At 38.3% G+C, this 17,979-nt stretch overlaps 1 protein-coding gene across 1 annotated transcript in view; it reads right to left on the bottom strand.

The window, feature by feature from the left end:
- LOC123456274 (zinc finger protein 585A-like) overlaps positions 1 to 7,863 on the bottom strand; it is a 545,778-nt gene extending 537,915 nt beyond the window's left edge. The window contains exons 1-2 of the mRNA XM_045139051.1: positions 7,482 to 7,863; positions 7,219 to 7,345 (exon numbers count right to left, since the gene is read on the bottom strand). Of these exons, the coding sequence (XP_044994986.1) occupies positions 7,219 to 7,345; positions 7,482 to 7,511 (157 nt within the window). The 5' untranslated portion in view covers positions 7,512 to 7,863. The remainder of the gene's footprint in view (positions 1 to 7,218; positions 7,346 to 7,481) is intronic.
- Positions 7,864 to 17,979: the final 10,116 nt, after the last annotated feature.

Below are 17,979 nucleotides of genomic sequence, written 5' to 3' on the forward strand. Positions count from 1 at the left end.
GTTTATGTTGCAAAAAACAAAGAAGGAACTGGAGAGATGGCTTACCAGTTAAAGCACATGCCTAAAATGCCTAATGACCCACGTGTGATTCTCCAGGTCCCAGGTAAGCCAGATTCACATGGTGGTGCATGCATCTGGATTTCATTTGCAGTGGCTGGAGGTCCTGCTGCAATCTCTATCTTTCTCTCTGTGTCTCTACTAAATAAATAAAAATATATTAAAAAAAATAAAACAGCAGAGGCTGTTAGGTGGAACCCAGTTTACACTACTAATGACCCAACATTGTCAAGTAACACATTGCCTAACCCTTGGTTTTCTCATTTGTAAGAAGCAGATAGTAAGCACATACTCTGCATAAAGTAGTTGTGCATAGGGCTGGAAAGAGGGCTTAGTGGTTAAGCACTTGCCTGTGAAGCCTAACGACCCCAGTTTGAGGCTTGATTCCCCAAGACCCATGTAAGCCAGATGCACAAGGGTACATATGTCTGGAGTTCGTTTGCAGTGGCTGGAGGCCCAGGGACAGCCATTCTGTCTGTCTGTCTGTCTCTGCCTGTTTCTCTCTCTATCACTCTCAAATAAATAAATAAAAATGAACAAAAAAAAAACTTTTAAAGTAGTTGTGCATATTAAGCCAACACCTCATATACTGTACCTAACAAAGCACCTCTACATAGTTAAGTGCTCCAAGATGACGGGAAGAGAATTGTAATGTAAGAATAACTAAACATGTTTAATGAAATATTTGTCTTTACAAGAATTACTACATAAGTTAGATTCACTAAACCACTGCTGCAGTATATTGGGATTACTAATGATAAACCCTAAAAACAGCTTAGTAAGTAATTATAATAACTACATATATATTAAAAAATAATAATGTTAGCTCTTCCTTAAAAGTCTGGTAGCAATAAGGCAAGAGACACACATAAAAGGGATACAAATTGGAAAGGAAGAGATCAAGTTATCATTATTTGCAGATGACATGATTCTATACATAAAGGACCCTAAAGACTCTACTAGCAAGCTGTTAGAGCTCATCAAAACCTACAGCAATGTAGCAGGATACAAAATAAATACACAGAAATCAGTAGCCTTTGTATATGCTAACAACAAACACACAGAGGATGAAATCAGAGAATCACTCCCATTCACAATTGCATCAAAAAAAATAAAATACCTTGGAATAAACCTAACCAAGGAAGTAAAGAATCTATACAATGAGAACTTTAAAACACTCAAGCAAGAAATTGCAGAAGACACTAGAAAGTGGAGAAACATCCCTTGTTCCTGGCTTGAAAGAATCAATATCGTGAAAATGGCAATCTTACCTAAAGCAATCTACACATTTAATGCAATCCCTATCAAAATTCCAAAGGCTTTCTTCATGGAAATAGAAAAAACAATCCAAAAATTCATTTGGAATCATAAAAAACCTCGAATATCTAAAATAATACTGAGCAACAAAAAAGAGGCTGGTGGTATCACCATACCTGATTTTAACCTATACTACAGAGCCATAGTAACAAAAACAGCATGGTACTGGCACAAAAACAGACATGTAGATCAGTGGAACAGAATAGAGGACCCAGATGTAAGCCCAAGTAGCTATAGCCACCTGATATTCGATAAAAATGCCAAAAATACTCATTGGAGAAGAGACAGCCTCTTCAGCAAATGGTGTTTTGAAAACTGGATAAATATCTGTAGAAGGATGAAAATAGATTCTTCTCTCTCGCCATGCACAAGAATTAAGTCCAAATGGATTAAAGACCTTAATATCAGACCGGAAACTTTGAAACTGCTAGAGGAAAAAGTAGGGGAAACCCTTCAACATATTGGTCTTGGCAAAGACTTTCTGAATACAACCCCAATTGCTCAGGCAATAAAACCACAGATTAACCACTGGGACCTAATGAAATTACAAAGATTTTGCACCGCAAAGGACACAGTGAAAAAAGCAAAGAGGCAACCTACAGAATGGGAAAAAATCTTCGCCAGCTATATATCTGATAGAGGATTAATTATCTAGGATATACAAAGAACTCAAAAAGTTAACTAATAAGGAATCAAACAAGCCAATCAAAAAATGGGCTAAGGAGCTAAATAGAGAGTTCTCAAAGGAAGAAATACGAATGGCATATAAGCACCTAAAAAAATGTTCTACGTCACTAGTCATCAGGGAAATGCAGATTAAAACTACATTGAGATTCCATCTCACTCCTGTCAGATTGGCCACCATCATGAAAACAAATGATCATAAATGTTGGCGGGGATGTGGAAAAAAAGGAACCCTTCTGCACTGCTGGTGGGAATGCAATCTGGTCCAGCCATTGTGGAAAACAGTGTGGAGGTTCCTAAAGCAGCTAGAGATTGATCTACCATATGACCCAGCTATAGCACTCCTAGGCATATATCCAAAGGACTCATCTCATTTCCTTAGAAGTACATGCTCAACCATGTTTATTGCTGCTCAATTTATAATAGCTGGGAAATGGAACCAGCCTAGATGTCCCTCAACAGATGAGTGGATAATGAAGATGTGGTACATTTATACAATGGAGTTCTACTCAGCGGTAAAGAAAAATGAAGTTATGAAATTTGCAGAAAAATGGATGGACCTGGAAAGTATTATACTAAGTCAGGTAACCCAGGCACAGAAAGCCAAGCGCCACATGTTCTCCCTCATATGGGGATCCTAGCTACAGATGACTGGGCTTCTGTGTGAGAATGAAAATACTTAGTAGCAGAGGCCAGTAAGTTGAAAAGGAGACATAAAGGGTGGAGAAAGGAAGGGAGGAGGATACTTAATAGGTTGATATTGTATATATGTAATTACAATGATTGTAATGGGGAGGTAATATGATTGAGAATGGAATTTCAAAGGGGAAAGTGTGGGGGTGGGGAGGGAGGGAATTACCATGGGATATATTTTATAATCATGGAAAATGTTAATAAAAATTAAAAAAAAAATAATGTTGATGTTATGGATATTGTCATGAAAAGATATCTTTTAAAGCGTGAAAGAGAGATTTAATTTTTAAAATCTTAATATTTGTAGAATATTTCTAGAATAGGATATTAAAAATGATTCAAACCCTTGCATGGTGTTAAGATAATTTTTCTAATTATTCCACTAAATCAATTTTTGTGATTAGTGGTTACCAGAGCAAACAGATGATCATGTAGATAGCACAAGTAGTTGGAGAAATGTGTGTTTTGTTACCAAATGTTGGAAAAATTAATTTCAATGCCCTTTAGATTTCTTAAAGTGCAGTGTATATAATGCCTGCTGAAAGACTGTAAAATACTGAGATTTTCTTTCAAGCAAAGTGTAAAAAATATATTGAAGCTGTAAATTGCTTTGTGACACGACTTCATTGTCCTTTTAATATATTCTTTGCATGAACGTACATATACATACACGTGTGTAAGTATGTGTGTGATTATGTGACCTATGCAATACAAATTATGGGAATGGGGAGCTTTGGAGAGTATGTCCTATAATTCTTATTTCAGGAATAGTTGCAGTATTTACACAGCAGCATTTCTTCTCAGGCTTTTATTGGGTGCTGTTGCATGCTATGTATGAAGAGAAATGTGTTGAATGAGTTAGCGTGTACTGAAAAGGTGTGAACAGTGTTCATGGGCTTTTAGAATGCTTTTCACGTTCAGTCCTTGTAACTTAGCTGTTCAGTACCTAAAACAAATTCAAATAATACTAACATTATCTCTTGCTAGAAGTAACGTGTTCATGGCACACTGATTGTAAATGTCTCTCAGTTTTAACAGTAAGTCTATAGGAGTCCAGTGAAGATTCCTGAAGTGTTTGTAGTAATTGTCAGTCATGTTTGAATAAGTATAGTATGAACAAAGTATTTTATTGCACAGGATTAACAAACAGTATGTTGCTAGTCGAGGCCACTGCTGTTTTATTACGTTACCTCTTGTTTTTATAAAATATACTAAGATTTAAATTGATAACTTTATTTTACATGTAAAAAAAAAAAAAGTTTCTTTTATCACCAGTGATAGAGTTGTCTTCTGTTTCTTTTTGTTTTGTTTTGTTTGTTTACTTTCTTAGCCAAAGAGTAAGCAGAAGAATATTCTTATTTGGTGGCTATTCATTTTGCTTTATAAAATGATTGGTGGCTCTTAGACTACACATTTGGGGATTTGCAACCACAGTGAAAAATAATGTAAAGTGTAGTGATGACAGAGTGGTAAAAATGTGGGTTAGTACTTATTTATTCCATTAATTGATTAGTTGACTGTTTATAAAGAAAGTTGCTTTTATTTCTTTACACATCTTCAAAAGATGACTTTTTCTTGTCACAGTATAGCCAAAAGAAGCAGAGAACTTCACTGTCCTGCGTCTGGTTCCTGGTTGACCAGGTATAAATGAGCTTTATAAAAGTGCAAATTAAAAACTGTCACTTCTGTTTACCTCCACCAAAACTTGATTTTCCCCTCGCTATTAATTTAAAGTTGCCTTTCCTGCAGCTGCAATATTTTTGAATGTTTGTTTTATCTAGGAGTAATGGAAAATGTAAATCCTGTGTATCTTTATTCACTCCAACTGTATCATATTATTTCATTTCCCCAGAGTCTTTCAATTCTAACTGAACACCAGCAGTATTTTAGTAACACGTTCTTTAGCATACTTTGAAGACGATCTATCAAGCTGAACTGTCTTTAGACGTAATTATTGTGAATGTCTGTTTTATTTTATCATGGTGGTTCACATGGCTCTGATGTTCAGTTTGTATTTTTGGAATTGCTTTACTTAGAATTAAAACAGACCAATATTAAAATAATAATAATAATAATAATAATAATGTTAGGGCTGGAGAGATGGCTTAGTGGTTAAGCACTTGCCTGTGAAGCCTGAGGAACCCAGTTCAAGGCTCAATTCCCCAGGACCTACGTTAGCCAGATGCACAAGGCGCAGGTGTCTGGAGTTCATTTGCAGTGGCTGGAGGCCCTGGCGCACCCATTCTCTTTCTCCCTCTCTATCTCTCTCTCTCTCTTTCTCTTTCTCTGTCAGTCAATCTCAAATAAATAAAAATTAAAAAAAAAAATTTAAAAATAATAATGATAATATTAAATGGAAGAACAATGGAGGAGGCCCTCTGACGTTCCACTCTGGCCACTAAAGGTAACTGAACAGCAACAAGGAAAGTACACAGGGCTTGGTAAAGGCATTTGCATGTCGACACACCATATAAACACTGCATGCACGCATACGTGTGCGCAGATAGACATACACAAAACTTCATGCACACACACAAGTGAAAAAATGAATAGTACAAAATATTGCTTAGAGCAAAGATGAAAGCATCACCATAAGAAAATGTACATGTAGAAATCAATGATTCTGGGGCTGCAGATGGCTTAGCAGTTAAGGGCTTGCCTGTGAAGCCTAAGGACCCCAGTTCGAGGCTCAATTCTCCAGGACCACGTTAGCCAGATGCATAAGGGGCGCACGCATCTGGAGTTCGTTTGCAGTATCTGGAGGCCCTGGTGGGCCCATTCTCTCCTCTCTCTCTGTCTGTCTCTTCCTCTCTGTGTCTGTCACTGTCAAATAAATAAATAACAATAAACAAAAAAAGAAATTAATGATTCTGTATAAAGTGCATAATTAACTAATAATAATTTTACAAAATTCATTCACATCTTCAGAAAATTCCTCAATATATGGCTCAGCAGTTAAATGTCCTTCTTTGCAAAGTATGCAGACCCTAGTTTAATGCTCCAAACCACCAATATAAAGCTCTACACAAATGTCACATGTCTGATCCTCATGAAATGGACTTACTCCAAGATAATCTGAAGGGGCCACTTACTAAGGCATATGAATGCCCACAACCCCTCGCTCCCACACATTAATAAATTTAAAGAAAATAAAATTTCTCCATGAACTAACACAGGAATATAGTGAAACAAGTAAACTTACAGATAAGAGAGGGTCTTAATATTAATAACTAGGCAACATAGAAATTATTTTCTCTAAGGTCTGAAAAAGAAAACAAGGATGTACTTATCCACCACTCTTCTACAATAGACTACTGAAGTCCAAGTGATGAAAAGTAACTTAGTGGTAGAGCACTTTTCCAAGATGAATGAAGAGCTAAGTTCAATTAAAAGCATGAAGAAAAGGATAAAATCTTAGCCTAGGATATATGAAAAGCACAATAAACAATGTCCATACAAATCGCAAGAGAGAGTAGAAAAATGTCCTTATTTGTAGGTAAAATGGCTATATAGAGAAAAAAGACTATAAATTTTTTTTCTGTTTATTTATTTGAGAACGATAGAGAAAGAATGACGGGGGGGGGGGGATAGAAATAGATAGACAATGTGCATTCCAGGGCCTCTGGCCACTGCAAACGAACTCCTGCATGCACTCACTTATGCATCTGGCTAACGTGGGTCCTGAAGAATTGAGTCTCGAACTGGGGTCCTTAGGCTTCACAGGCCAGCACTTAACTGCTAAGCCATCTCTCCAACTCAAGAAAAAAAGTCTTTAAAGAGAAACAACCCAGGTGTGGTGGCACACCACCAATATGTGGGAAAATGAGGTAGGAGAATCACTAAGATTTTGAGACCAGTCTTGGCTACAGAGTATATTCCAGGAAAACCTAGAATAGATTGATACCCATTCTCTAAATAAAAAGGAAATATATTGGGTTGGAGAAATGGTTTAGCAGTTATGTTGCTTGCCTGCGAAGCCGAAGGATCCAGATTCAATTTTCCAGGTCCCATATAAGTCAGATGCACAAGGTGGCATATGCATGTGGACTTTCTAGTGGCTAGAGGCCCTGGCACATCCATTCTCTCTCTCTCATAAATATACAAAATAAATAAATAAGATAAAAATAAAGAAATCTGGGCTGGAGAGATGGCTTAGCGGTTAAGCGCTGGCCTCTGAAGACTAAGGACCCTGGTTCGAGGCTCGGTTCCCCAGGTACCACGTTAGCCAGATGCACAAGGGGGCACATGTGTCTGGAGTTCGTTTGCAGTGGCCGGAGGCCCTGGCATGCCCATTCTCTCTCTCTCTCTATCTGCCTCTTTGTCTCTCTCTGTCCATTGTTTTCAAATAAATAAATAAAGTATACAAAAATAAAAATAAACCAATACTAAACATTAGTAATGATAACCATAGTTATCAACCAAAGGGAAAGTAATTGCTCTTCAGGGAATCACGGAAGTTTAACTCACCCAACGACATCAGGCTGGTGTAGTTCTCCAACATCACATCCCTATAGAGGTTTCGCTGAACAACATCCAGGTCCTGCCACTCTTGCCAGGTGAAGTCCACAGCTATGTCTTCAAATGACACCAATTCCTATAATGAGACATTTCTCTTCAGCCAAAGACTACAAAATAGGGAACAGCAAATTGGACTTAACATTTCTATATGTATCTTGGCAGAGACTATATGCTGTATCAACAAAGAAAAAGACTGAAAGCAAATATCTTACCTGTAACATCCTGTAGTGATACAAGAACATAAGACTAGTTATGTTGTTTTTTTAATGACCATACAATAGAATGGAAAAGCATATGACAGGATATGTGGCATGTGTTACACTGCTTGTCCAGAAGATGCAAGTCCATGGGTTCAATTCCTAACATTAGTAGTGAAATAGAAACTCTATCAAAAAACATCCAGCTTCCGGTTAAGATGGCGGCATAGGTACCACGCCAAAGCAGCCTGGGGGGAAAAAGACCAAAAAAACTCAGCAAAATATACACTTTTACTAAAAAGTTAGGTGTATAGGAAATTGAAGCAGCAGCAGAGAAGTAGGAGAGATCCAGAGCACCAGAGCCCGCACAGGACGGCAAAAGTGCCCCGGCAGTTCCGCCAACCATGGCGGCATCGCACCAGAAAGCCGCCAGGCTCAGCTCCAGACGCAGGAAAAGCCAGGTGCGGGATTTTCCACTCACACCAGCGCTCTCCACAACTCAGGAAATGTGAAGGGAGAGCGGCAGTGAGCAACGGAGGAGCAGACCACAAGGTAGAAGAACACGTGGAACAGCGAGAGAACCAGAGCAGCTGCGGCTCCCTCCCCTCCCCGATCGCCTGAGCCCAGCTCCAGCAGAGAACAGCATCCCGGGACCCGGCCACGCCATCTTGAGCTGACAGCAGGACCCAAGCAGGAACAGAGTTCGGCAGCAACATCAGTGGCTCCGGCACCGGTAACAGCGGCCCCAGCTGTAGCAGACCCAGTAGTGGCAGCAGCAGCAGACCCAGGAGAAGCAGCTTCAGTGGACCCAGCAGCAACAACTTCAGCAGCAGCAGTGGCTCCAGAAGTGGCAGCTACAGCAGCAGCAGCAGCAGAGGCAGCAGCAGCGATGGGCCCAGCAGCAGCAGCTTCAGCTGCTGACAGACCCAGCAGAGGCACCTTTAGCAGCAGCAGTTCCAGCAGCAGGTGTGCTGATCTGCAGGGCCACAATTGCCAGGCTCGGTGTGCTGCACAGGAAAAGCCAGGGCACAGCTCCAGAAATCAGAACAGCACCCAGACGACCCAGGCAGCAACTTGACGGAGACCAAAATCATCCAAGGTAACTGGGATTGCACCAGGGAAGGGTCTCACTTGGTCACAAGCTGACTTGGATCACTCAACAGACGAGAAATCTTAACCTCTATGTTGATAGAAGATCTGATTGTTATAATAACTACTCTGGCATACATACTTGGGGCTTTTTTTGATTGAATTGGTACAGTGTTTAGTAAACTTTTAGAACCTACCTGTATTTTATTCCACTCAGCCTACTTGAATACTACCATAGCTGGGAAACTCAGCCCCTAAGAACATCTTTGTAGATACTCTGAGAGTCTTAACAGCCACACCTAACACCTTAAGCTCCTACCCTGAAAATATATAACATCAAATCAACTGATACAGCTAAGAATACCCAGCTAGCTAGAAAATCCAAGCATTAACTTAATCCAAGATGCAAAAATATATACATTATAACACAAGAAACACTAAAAAGCAAGACGATATAAATCCACCTAAAAGTATTAATGCATCAGAAATGACCACCAGTGAGAACGAGTTAGAGGAAATGCCTGAGAAAGATTGCAAAAGAATGATTGTAAATATGTTCAAAGAAGTCAGAGAACAAATCAAAGGAGTCAAAGAGGAACTTAAAAGAGGAAATCAAAGGAATCAAAGAAGATGCAGAAAACCAATTTCATGAAATAAAGAAGGCAATACAAGACATAGATAACGAAATAGAAATAATAAAGAAAAACTAGTCAGAATTACTAGCAATGAAAAACACAGTTAATGAAATAAAAAAAACTCTTTAGAAAACCTCACCAGTAGAATGGATGAAGGAGAGGACAGAATATCTAAGCTAGAAGACCAGGTGGCAGATCTAATACAGGCCAACACAGAGAAAGACAAACTTATAGAAAAGTATGAGTGGGAATTTCAAGATATTTGGGACACTATGAAAAGTTCAAATATAAGAATTCAGGGCATAGTAGAAGGAGAAGAATTCCACTCCAAAGGCATAGTAGGCGTCTTCAACAAAATCACTGAAGAAAATTTCCCCCAAATTGGGAAAGAGGTGCCAATACAGATACAGGAAACCTTTAGAACCCCAGCCAGACAAAACCTGGAAAGAACCTCTCCTCGCCATATTATAATCAAACTTCCAAACACACACACCAAAGAAAAAATACTGAAAGCAGTTAGAGAGAAAAATCAAGTTACCTACAAAAGCAAGCCCAACAGGATTACAGCAGATTATTCAACACAAACTTTTAAAGCCAGAAGGGCTTGGAGTGATATATTCCAAGTTCTGAAAGATAACATCTGTCAATCAAGGTTACTTTATCCTGCAAAGTTACCCATTCAAATAGATGGAGAAATAAGGACATTCCATGACAAAAGCAGGTTAAAGGAATATTTGAAGACAAAACCAGCTCTACAGAAAATACTTGATAGACTCCTCCATGCTGAAGAAAAGGAAAAGCACACATATAAGGAACCTAGAAAAAAGAAGCAATACTCAAATACTAGTTAACACAAGAGAGCACAGGTGAACCGGAACCACAAAAAAAAAAAAAGGCAAACATAAATACACACCTTTCAATAATATCTCTTAATATCAACGGCCTCAATGCCCCAACGAAAAGACATAGGTATACAGACTGGGTTAAAAAGCAGGATCCTACAATTTGTTGTATCCAAGAAACTCAATTTTCTATAAAGGGTAGACATTATGTTAGGGTGAAAGGTTGGAAGATGGTGTTTCAAGCAAATGGGCCTACAAAAAAAGCAGGGGTTGCTATCCTAATATCTGACAAGGTAGACTTTAGTCCAACTTTAGTCAAGAAAGATAAGGAAGGACACTTTATATTATATTTTTTTTTTTTTTTTTTACTGTTCAGATTCTGCCAATCTTTTATTACATCATAAAAGCCACATTAGGCACTAAATCTTTCAAAATATGTTCTGACCGACTTTCTGAAATTAAAAACTGCATAACCACATCTGTAAGATTTTAATGAACAACAAAGTTAAATGTAAACTTTTATATGCAAAATAGATTATTGTAAAACTGGCAACCTCAGAGTCAAGTACTAAATCTTCCTCCACTGATGTCTGTGTGAGTGGAATGAGGACATGTTAATGAATAAAAATTTAATATCAACTTAATAAATAGAAAAAAAAACTTTGAGAGAAACTAGGTTTAAATTGAGGAACATCTTTTGAAATAAACAGCTCAGGCCAACCCTGTAGTTCTGAAGTTTTTACTCAAACAGACCTGGACGAAAATGAACATTTACTTCTGGTTACTTGGAATCCAGCTTCGGAAGTAGCCAAGTCATCTCAGTTCCAGAAAGGGAAGAGGACCACGACACCGTTCTGAGGATGCATGGAGGAAGGACACTTTATATTGATTAAGGGCACACTCCAACAGGAGGACATTACAATCCTAAATATATATGCCCTTAACAGGGGGGCTCCCAAATTCATCAAACAAACACTATTAGAACTAAGGTCACAGATAACACCAAAGACAGTGGTAGTGGGTGACTTTAACAGCCCACTCTCATCAATTGACAGATAATCCCGGGAAAAAATAAACACAGAGGCATTTGGACTAAATGAGGTCATAGAAGAAATGGACCTAACAGATATCTGCAGGACATTTCATCCAAACACTGCAGAATATACATTCTTTTTTTTTAATATATTTTTTATTTATTTATTTGAGAGTGACAGAGAGAGAGAGAAAGAGGCAGAGAGAGAGACAGAGAATGGGTGTGCCAGGGCCTCCAGCCACTGCAAACGAACTCCAGATGCGTGCACCGCCTTGTGCATCTGGCTAACGTGGGTCCTGGGGAATTGAGCCTCGAACCGGGGTCCTTAGGCTTCTCAGGCAAGTGCTTAATCGCTAAGCCGTCTCTCCAACCCAGAATATACATTCTTTTCAGCAGCACATGGAACATTCTCTAAAATAGACCATATATTAGGACACAAAGCAAATCTTAACAAATTCAGGAAAATTGAAATAATTCCTTGCATCCTATCTGACCACAATGGAATTAAACTACAAATCAGTAGCAAGAAAGGCTATAGAGCATACACAAAATCATGGATACAATACACTACTAAATGATGAATGGGTCAATGAAGAAATCAAGAAGGAAATCAAAAAATTTATACAGTCAAACGATAATGAGAACACAACATATCAAAATCTCTGGGACACAATGAAGGCAGTTCTAAGAGGTAAATTTATAGCCTTAAGTGCCTACATAAAGAAATTAGAAAGGTCACAAATAAATGACATAATGCTTCACCTTAAAGCCTTGGAAAAAGAAAAACAAGGCAAACCAAAAATCAGTAGGCAGAAAGAAACAATAAAGATTAGGGCAGAAATTAATGAAATAGAAACAAAAAAAAAAAATCAAAGAATTAATAAAAAAAAGAGTTGGCTCTTTGAAAGGATAAACAAGTTTGATAAACCCTTAGGAAATCTGACCAAAAGAAAGAGAGAGGAGACACAAATTCATAAAAGCAGAGATGAACAAGGTAACACCACAACAGATTCCAGAGAAATTCAAAAAAATCATAGGGACATATTATAAAAGCATATACTCCACAAAGTATGAAAATCTGAAAGAAATGGATGATTTCCTTGATTTATATGACCTACCTAAATTAAATCAAAATGAGATTAATCTCTTAAATAGACCTATAACAAACATGGAGATCAGAACAGTTATCAATAATCTCCCAACTTAAAAAAGCCCAGGCCCAGATGGATTCACTGCTGAATTTTACCAGACCTTTAAGGAAGAGCTAACACCATTGCTTCTTAAGCTTTTCCAAGAAATAGAAAAAGGAGGAATTCTACCAAACACCTTCTATGAGGCCAGCATCACCCTGATACCCAAACTAGGCAAAGATAGAACCACAAAAGAAAATTACAGACCAATCTCCCTCATGAACATAGATGAAAAAATGCTCAACAAAATATTGGCAAACAGAATACAAGAGTATATCAAAAAGATCATTCACCCTGACCAAGTAGGCTTTATCCCAGAGATGTAGGGATGGTTCAACATACGCAAATCTATAAATGTAATACATTACATAAACGGGTTGAAGGACAAAAATCACATGATCATCTCATTAGATGCAGAGAAAGCATTTGACAAAATCCAACATCACTGCATGATAAAAGTCCTACAGAGACTGAGAATAGAAGGAACATATCTCAATATAATAAAAGCTATTTATGACAAGCCTACAGCCAACATATTAATAAATGGGGGAAAACTGGAAGCCTTTCCACTAAAATCAGGAATGAGACAAGGGTGTCCACTGTCCCCACTTTTATTTAATATAGTTTTGGAAGTCTTAGCCATAGCAATATGGCAAGAGACACATATAAAAGGGATACAAATTGGAAAGGAAGAAATCAAGTTATCATTATTTGCAGATGACATGATTCTATACATAAAGGTCCCTAAAAACTCTACTAGCAAACTGTTATAGCTGCTCAAAACCTACAGCGATGTAGCAGAATACAAAATAAATACACAGAAATCAGTAGCCTTCATATATGCTACCAACAAACACACAGAGGATGAAATCAGAGAATCACTCCCATTCACAATTGCATCAAAAAAAATTAAGGACCTTGGAATAAACCTAACCAAGGAAGTAAAGAATCTCTACAATGAGAACTTAAAAACACTCAAGCGAGAACTTCCAGAAGACACTAAAAAGTGGAGAAACATCCCCTGTTCCTGGATTGGAAGAATCAATATTGTGAAAATGGCAATCTTACCAAAAGCAATCTACATATTTAATACAATGCCTATCAAAATTCCAAAAGCACTCTTCATAAATAGAAAAAACAATCCAAAAATACATTTGGAATCACAAAAAACCTCGAATATCTAAAATAATACTGAGCAACAAAAATAAGGCTGGTGGTATCACCATACCTGATTTTAACCTATACTACAGAGCCATAGTAACAAAAACAGCATGATACTGGCACAAAAACAGACACGTAGATCAGTGGAACAGAATAGAGGACCCAGATGTAAGCCCAAGTAACTATAGCCACCTGATATTCGATAAAAATGCCCCAAATCCTCATTGGAGAAAAGACAGCCTCTTCAGCAAATGGTGTTGGGAAAACTGGATATATATCTGCAGAAGGATGAAAATAGATTCTTCTCTCTCACCATGCATAAGAATTAAGTCCAAATGGATTAAAGACCTTAACATCAGACCTGAAACTCTGAAACTGCTAGAGGAAAAAGTAGGGGAAACCCTTCAACATATTGGTCTTGGCAAAGACTTTCTGAATACAACCACAATTGCTCAGGAAATAAAACTACAGATTAATCACTGGGACCTCATGAAATTACAAAGATTTTGCTCTGCAAAGGACACAGTGAAAAAAGCAAACAGGCAACCTACAGAATGGGAAAAAAACTTCGCCAGCTATATATCTGATAGAGGATTAATATCTAAGATATACAAAGAACTCAAAAAGTTAAATAATAAGGAATCAAACAAGCCAATCAAAAAATGGGCTATGGAGCTAAATAGAGCATTCTCAAAGGAAGAAATACGAATGGCATATAAGCATCTAAAAAAATGTTCTACGTCACTAGCCACGAGGTAAATGCAGATTAAAACTACATTGAGATTCCATCTCACTCCTGTCAGATTGGCCACCATCATGAAAACCAATGATCATAAACATTGGCGGGGATGTGGAAAAAGTGGAACCCTTCTACACTGCTGGTGGGAATGCAATCTGGTCCAGCCATTGTGGAAATCAGGGTGGAGGTTCCTAAAACAGCTAAAGATTGATCTACCATATGACCCAGCTATAGCGCTCCTAGGCATATATCCAAAGGACTCATCTCATCTCCTTAGAAGTACGTGCTCAACCATGTTTATTGCTGCTCAATTTATAATAGCTGGGAAATGGAACCAGCCTAGATGTCGCTCAACTGATGAGTGGATAATGAAGATGTGGTACATTTATACAATGGAGTTCTACTCAGCGGTAAAGAAAAATGAAGTTTTGAAATTTGCAGAAAAATGGATGGACCTGGAAAGTATTATACTAAGTCAGGTAACCCAGGCCCAGAAAGCCAAGCGCCACATGTTCTCTCTCATATGTGGATCCTAGCTACAGATGACTGGGCTTCTGCGTGAGAATGAAAATACTTAGTAGCAGAGGCCAGTAAGTTGAAAAGGAGACATAAAGGGTGGAGAAAGGAAGGGAGGAGGATACTTAATAGGTTGATATTGTATATATGTAATTACAATGATTGTAATGGGGAGGTAATATGATCAAGAATGGAATTTCAAAGGGGAAAGTGTGGGGGTGGGGAGGGAGGGAATTACCATGGGATATATTTTATAATCATGGAAAATGTTAATAAAAAAAATATGGATAAAAAAAATTTAAAAAATTCCATAACTTTATCAAAAGTTACGGATTTTGACCCCATATGAAGTCTGATAATCAGCAATGATATCATAATAAACAGCAAGTCTGAAAGGCAAAGAATAACCAAACATTAATTCAGAAACAAATATATTATAGACAATTAATTCAAGGTGTCTGGGCACCAATCTTCCATGATGCATCAGTTAATATCACTGCAGCTTATATGGGGAATGCATAAAAAAACACTGCACTGTGCATGTCATTATGCCATGCAATTCCAATTCCATGAACACACACTATCTGAAACACCTTGACACAAACGTATGTTTCAAATGTTAGTGCTAATAAAGTAAGATTTTTTTCTTCTTCTACCCAGAAGCAATACATTGTTATTAGAAAAATTTCAGTGTCAGGGTGGAATTGTCTTCCACTGAGTGTTAGCCATAACATCCACTGATGCCCTAGACTACTTCAGGCATTGCCAAGGCCCTTGATTATCTATCAGAACTAGATGGCAAGAACTATTGCTAAAGACTCCACATGCATGTGATACAGGACACTGGGAAATCAAGCTACATCATAGCTCAAAATCTCCTCCCAGTTGGCTAGCTAGCAATAAAAGAGACGGAGCTATGCAACCTTTTTGGGAGAGAAAATAATCAGTGATGTTAAGAAGCAGTGAACCATGCACGTTTTATTTGCTAGTTAACCAAGTAAAATGTATCAACTGGTACAATATTTCCATGTCTATTGGGGAAACCAAGTGCTCTCTGATTAGATTTGAAGTCTGTTCCATAAGAGGGAATTTCTGTGTGATACTGAAGATTTAATCAAAAGTGCACAGCTGTGGAGGTGTTGTCAGGTTCACATTATGTGGGGAAGATCAAAGATGGCTAGGGATCTACACTGCTAGACATTATCTCAAAAAACCAAGAGGTGACAGTGCAAAGTTCTACTGATCATATGTGGGACAACAGAATATCTAAAGGGCAGTACTGGAGAGATTTCTCTATGGCTAAAGGCACTTGCTTGCAAAGCCTTTTACTTCAAATAAACTACAGATTCATGTGCCACTTTGTGCATCTGGCTTTATTGAGTAATGGAGAATCAAATCCAGCCTGTCAGGCCTTGTAAGCAAGTGCCTTTAACCCCAAGCCACATCTCCAGCCCCTACAATTATTTTCTAAAGATTTATAAAATAGGGGCTAAAGAGATGTCTCAGCAGTTAAGGAGCTTGACTGAAAAGCCTACAAACCTGGGTTCAATTCTCCAGTACCCACTTAAAGTCAGATGCACAAAATAGTGCATTCATCTGGGTCTGGAGGTCCTCCATGCTCATTCCCCCGCCCCCGTGTATGTGTGGGCGTATGTGTATGTGCCTTCTAACTCTGCTTGCAAATAAAAATAATTTTTAAAAAGATTTATGAAATAAACAATAAAAGCAAAATCCATTGAAAATAAAAATAAAACAAAAAATTAAAACTGACCACAGTTTCACTAAGCTTTCCTTTTCCTCTTTCTGCTACTACACACCTGTGCTCCCTTATGAGCCACTTCATTGTGAAAAGTGGACACTTTCTGAGGCAGAGTCCCACTCAAACTCTGACTTGGAATTCACTGTGATCATCATGCTGCAAGTTCCCAAATACTGGGATTGAACATTTGATACATTATGCCTGGCTACTTAACTGTTAATCAGTTTATTTCGGTAATTTTGATAATTTTTATTAATTGTGATCAATATTTCACTATGTAAAATTAGTCTATATTCTTAGGTATTTAGGTACATTCTGGAACATAATCTTTTGAAGCCCCAAGTGTACTACTATGTTTTATACCTGACAACCAATGTTTTCTATGGTGTCAGGATGAAACATAGAGTCTTGTGCATAGCAAATGCTTTACTGCCGACCTGCTCCCAGCCCAGCTCACTGACAAAGAAGGAGAAACTATTAAAGAAGCATGGCTGTCCAATTTTCTAGATTTTAAGCTTAGGAAACTGACATCTACAAAGGAAGTATTCCACCACCCCCACCCCCACCCCCACCCTCAGCTGTCCTATGTATTAGATAACAAACAAGGAGTGAAACTGATATTCCTCATTTCCACTTCCGGACGTTCCACACATCTTAGCGACTTGTGATCAGAAAACTGACTTTGTGATTCTACCGGGTCCATCTTCTAACTGAATATCATGTATGGCCTCTTAGCTGTGGTACTGTCTAAACTTTCCTGAGTTTTGCTCTGGCAGGATGTTTTCTTCTCTTTTGGTTCCACCTCTCTCTGGAATCCTCTGGACACTTTCACACTCTCTACCTTCAGACTCAGAGGGGCTAATGGATGCTGGGTGGCTCAACATCACTGTCCAATTTCTTTAACCCCCTCCAAAAATCCAAAGAGTCAAAGAAACAAAGAGTTGGTTCTTTGAAAGGATAAACAAGATTGATAAACCCTTAGCAAATCTGACACAAAAAAGGCCGAAGAAACAAAATTAATAAAATTAGAGACAAAAAAAGGCATCATTACAACAGATACCAAAGAAATTCAGAAAATTATAAGGGCATACTTTGAGCATATATATGCTACTAAGATTGAAAATCTGAAGCGGTGATTTCCTTGATTCATATGACCTAACACAAATCAAGACAAGATAAACCATTCAAATAGACCAATAACAAGTACAGCAAAGCAGTTATAAAAAGTCTCCCAACTAAAAAATGGGCCAGGACATCCAGTTAAGATGGCGGCATAGGTACCACACCAAAGCAGCCTTGGGGGGAAAGAGACCAAAAAAAAAAAAAAAAACCCAGCAAAATACACACTTTTACTAAAAAGTGAGGTGTATAGGAAATTGAAACGGCAGAGGAGAAGTAGGAGAGATCCAGGACATCCAGAGCCCACACAGGCAGGAAAAGCGGCTCCGGCAGGTCCACCAACCGCAGCGGCGGTGCACCAGAAAGCCAGCAGGATCGGCTCAAGCTGCAAGAAAAGCCAGGTGCAGGGAGCTTCCACTCACACCGGAGC

This window comes from Jaculus jaculus, chromosome 20 (genome assembly GCF_020740685.1).
Source record: "Jaculus jaculus isolate mJacJac1 chromosome 20, mJacJac1.mat.Y.cur, whole genome shotgun sequence".
In the NCBI taxonomy this organism is placed as follows: Eukaryota; Metazoa; Chordata; class Mammalia; order Rodentia; family Dipodidae; genus Jaculus; species Jaculus jaculus.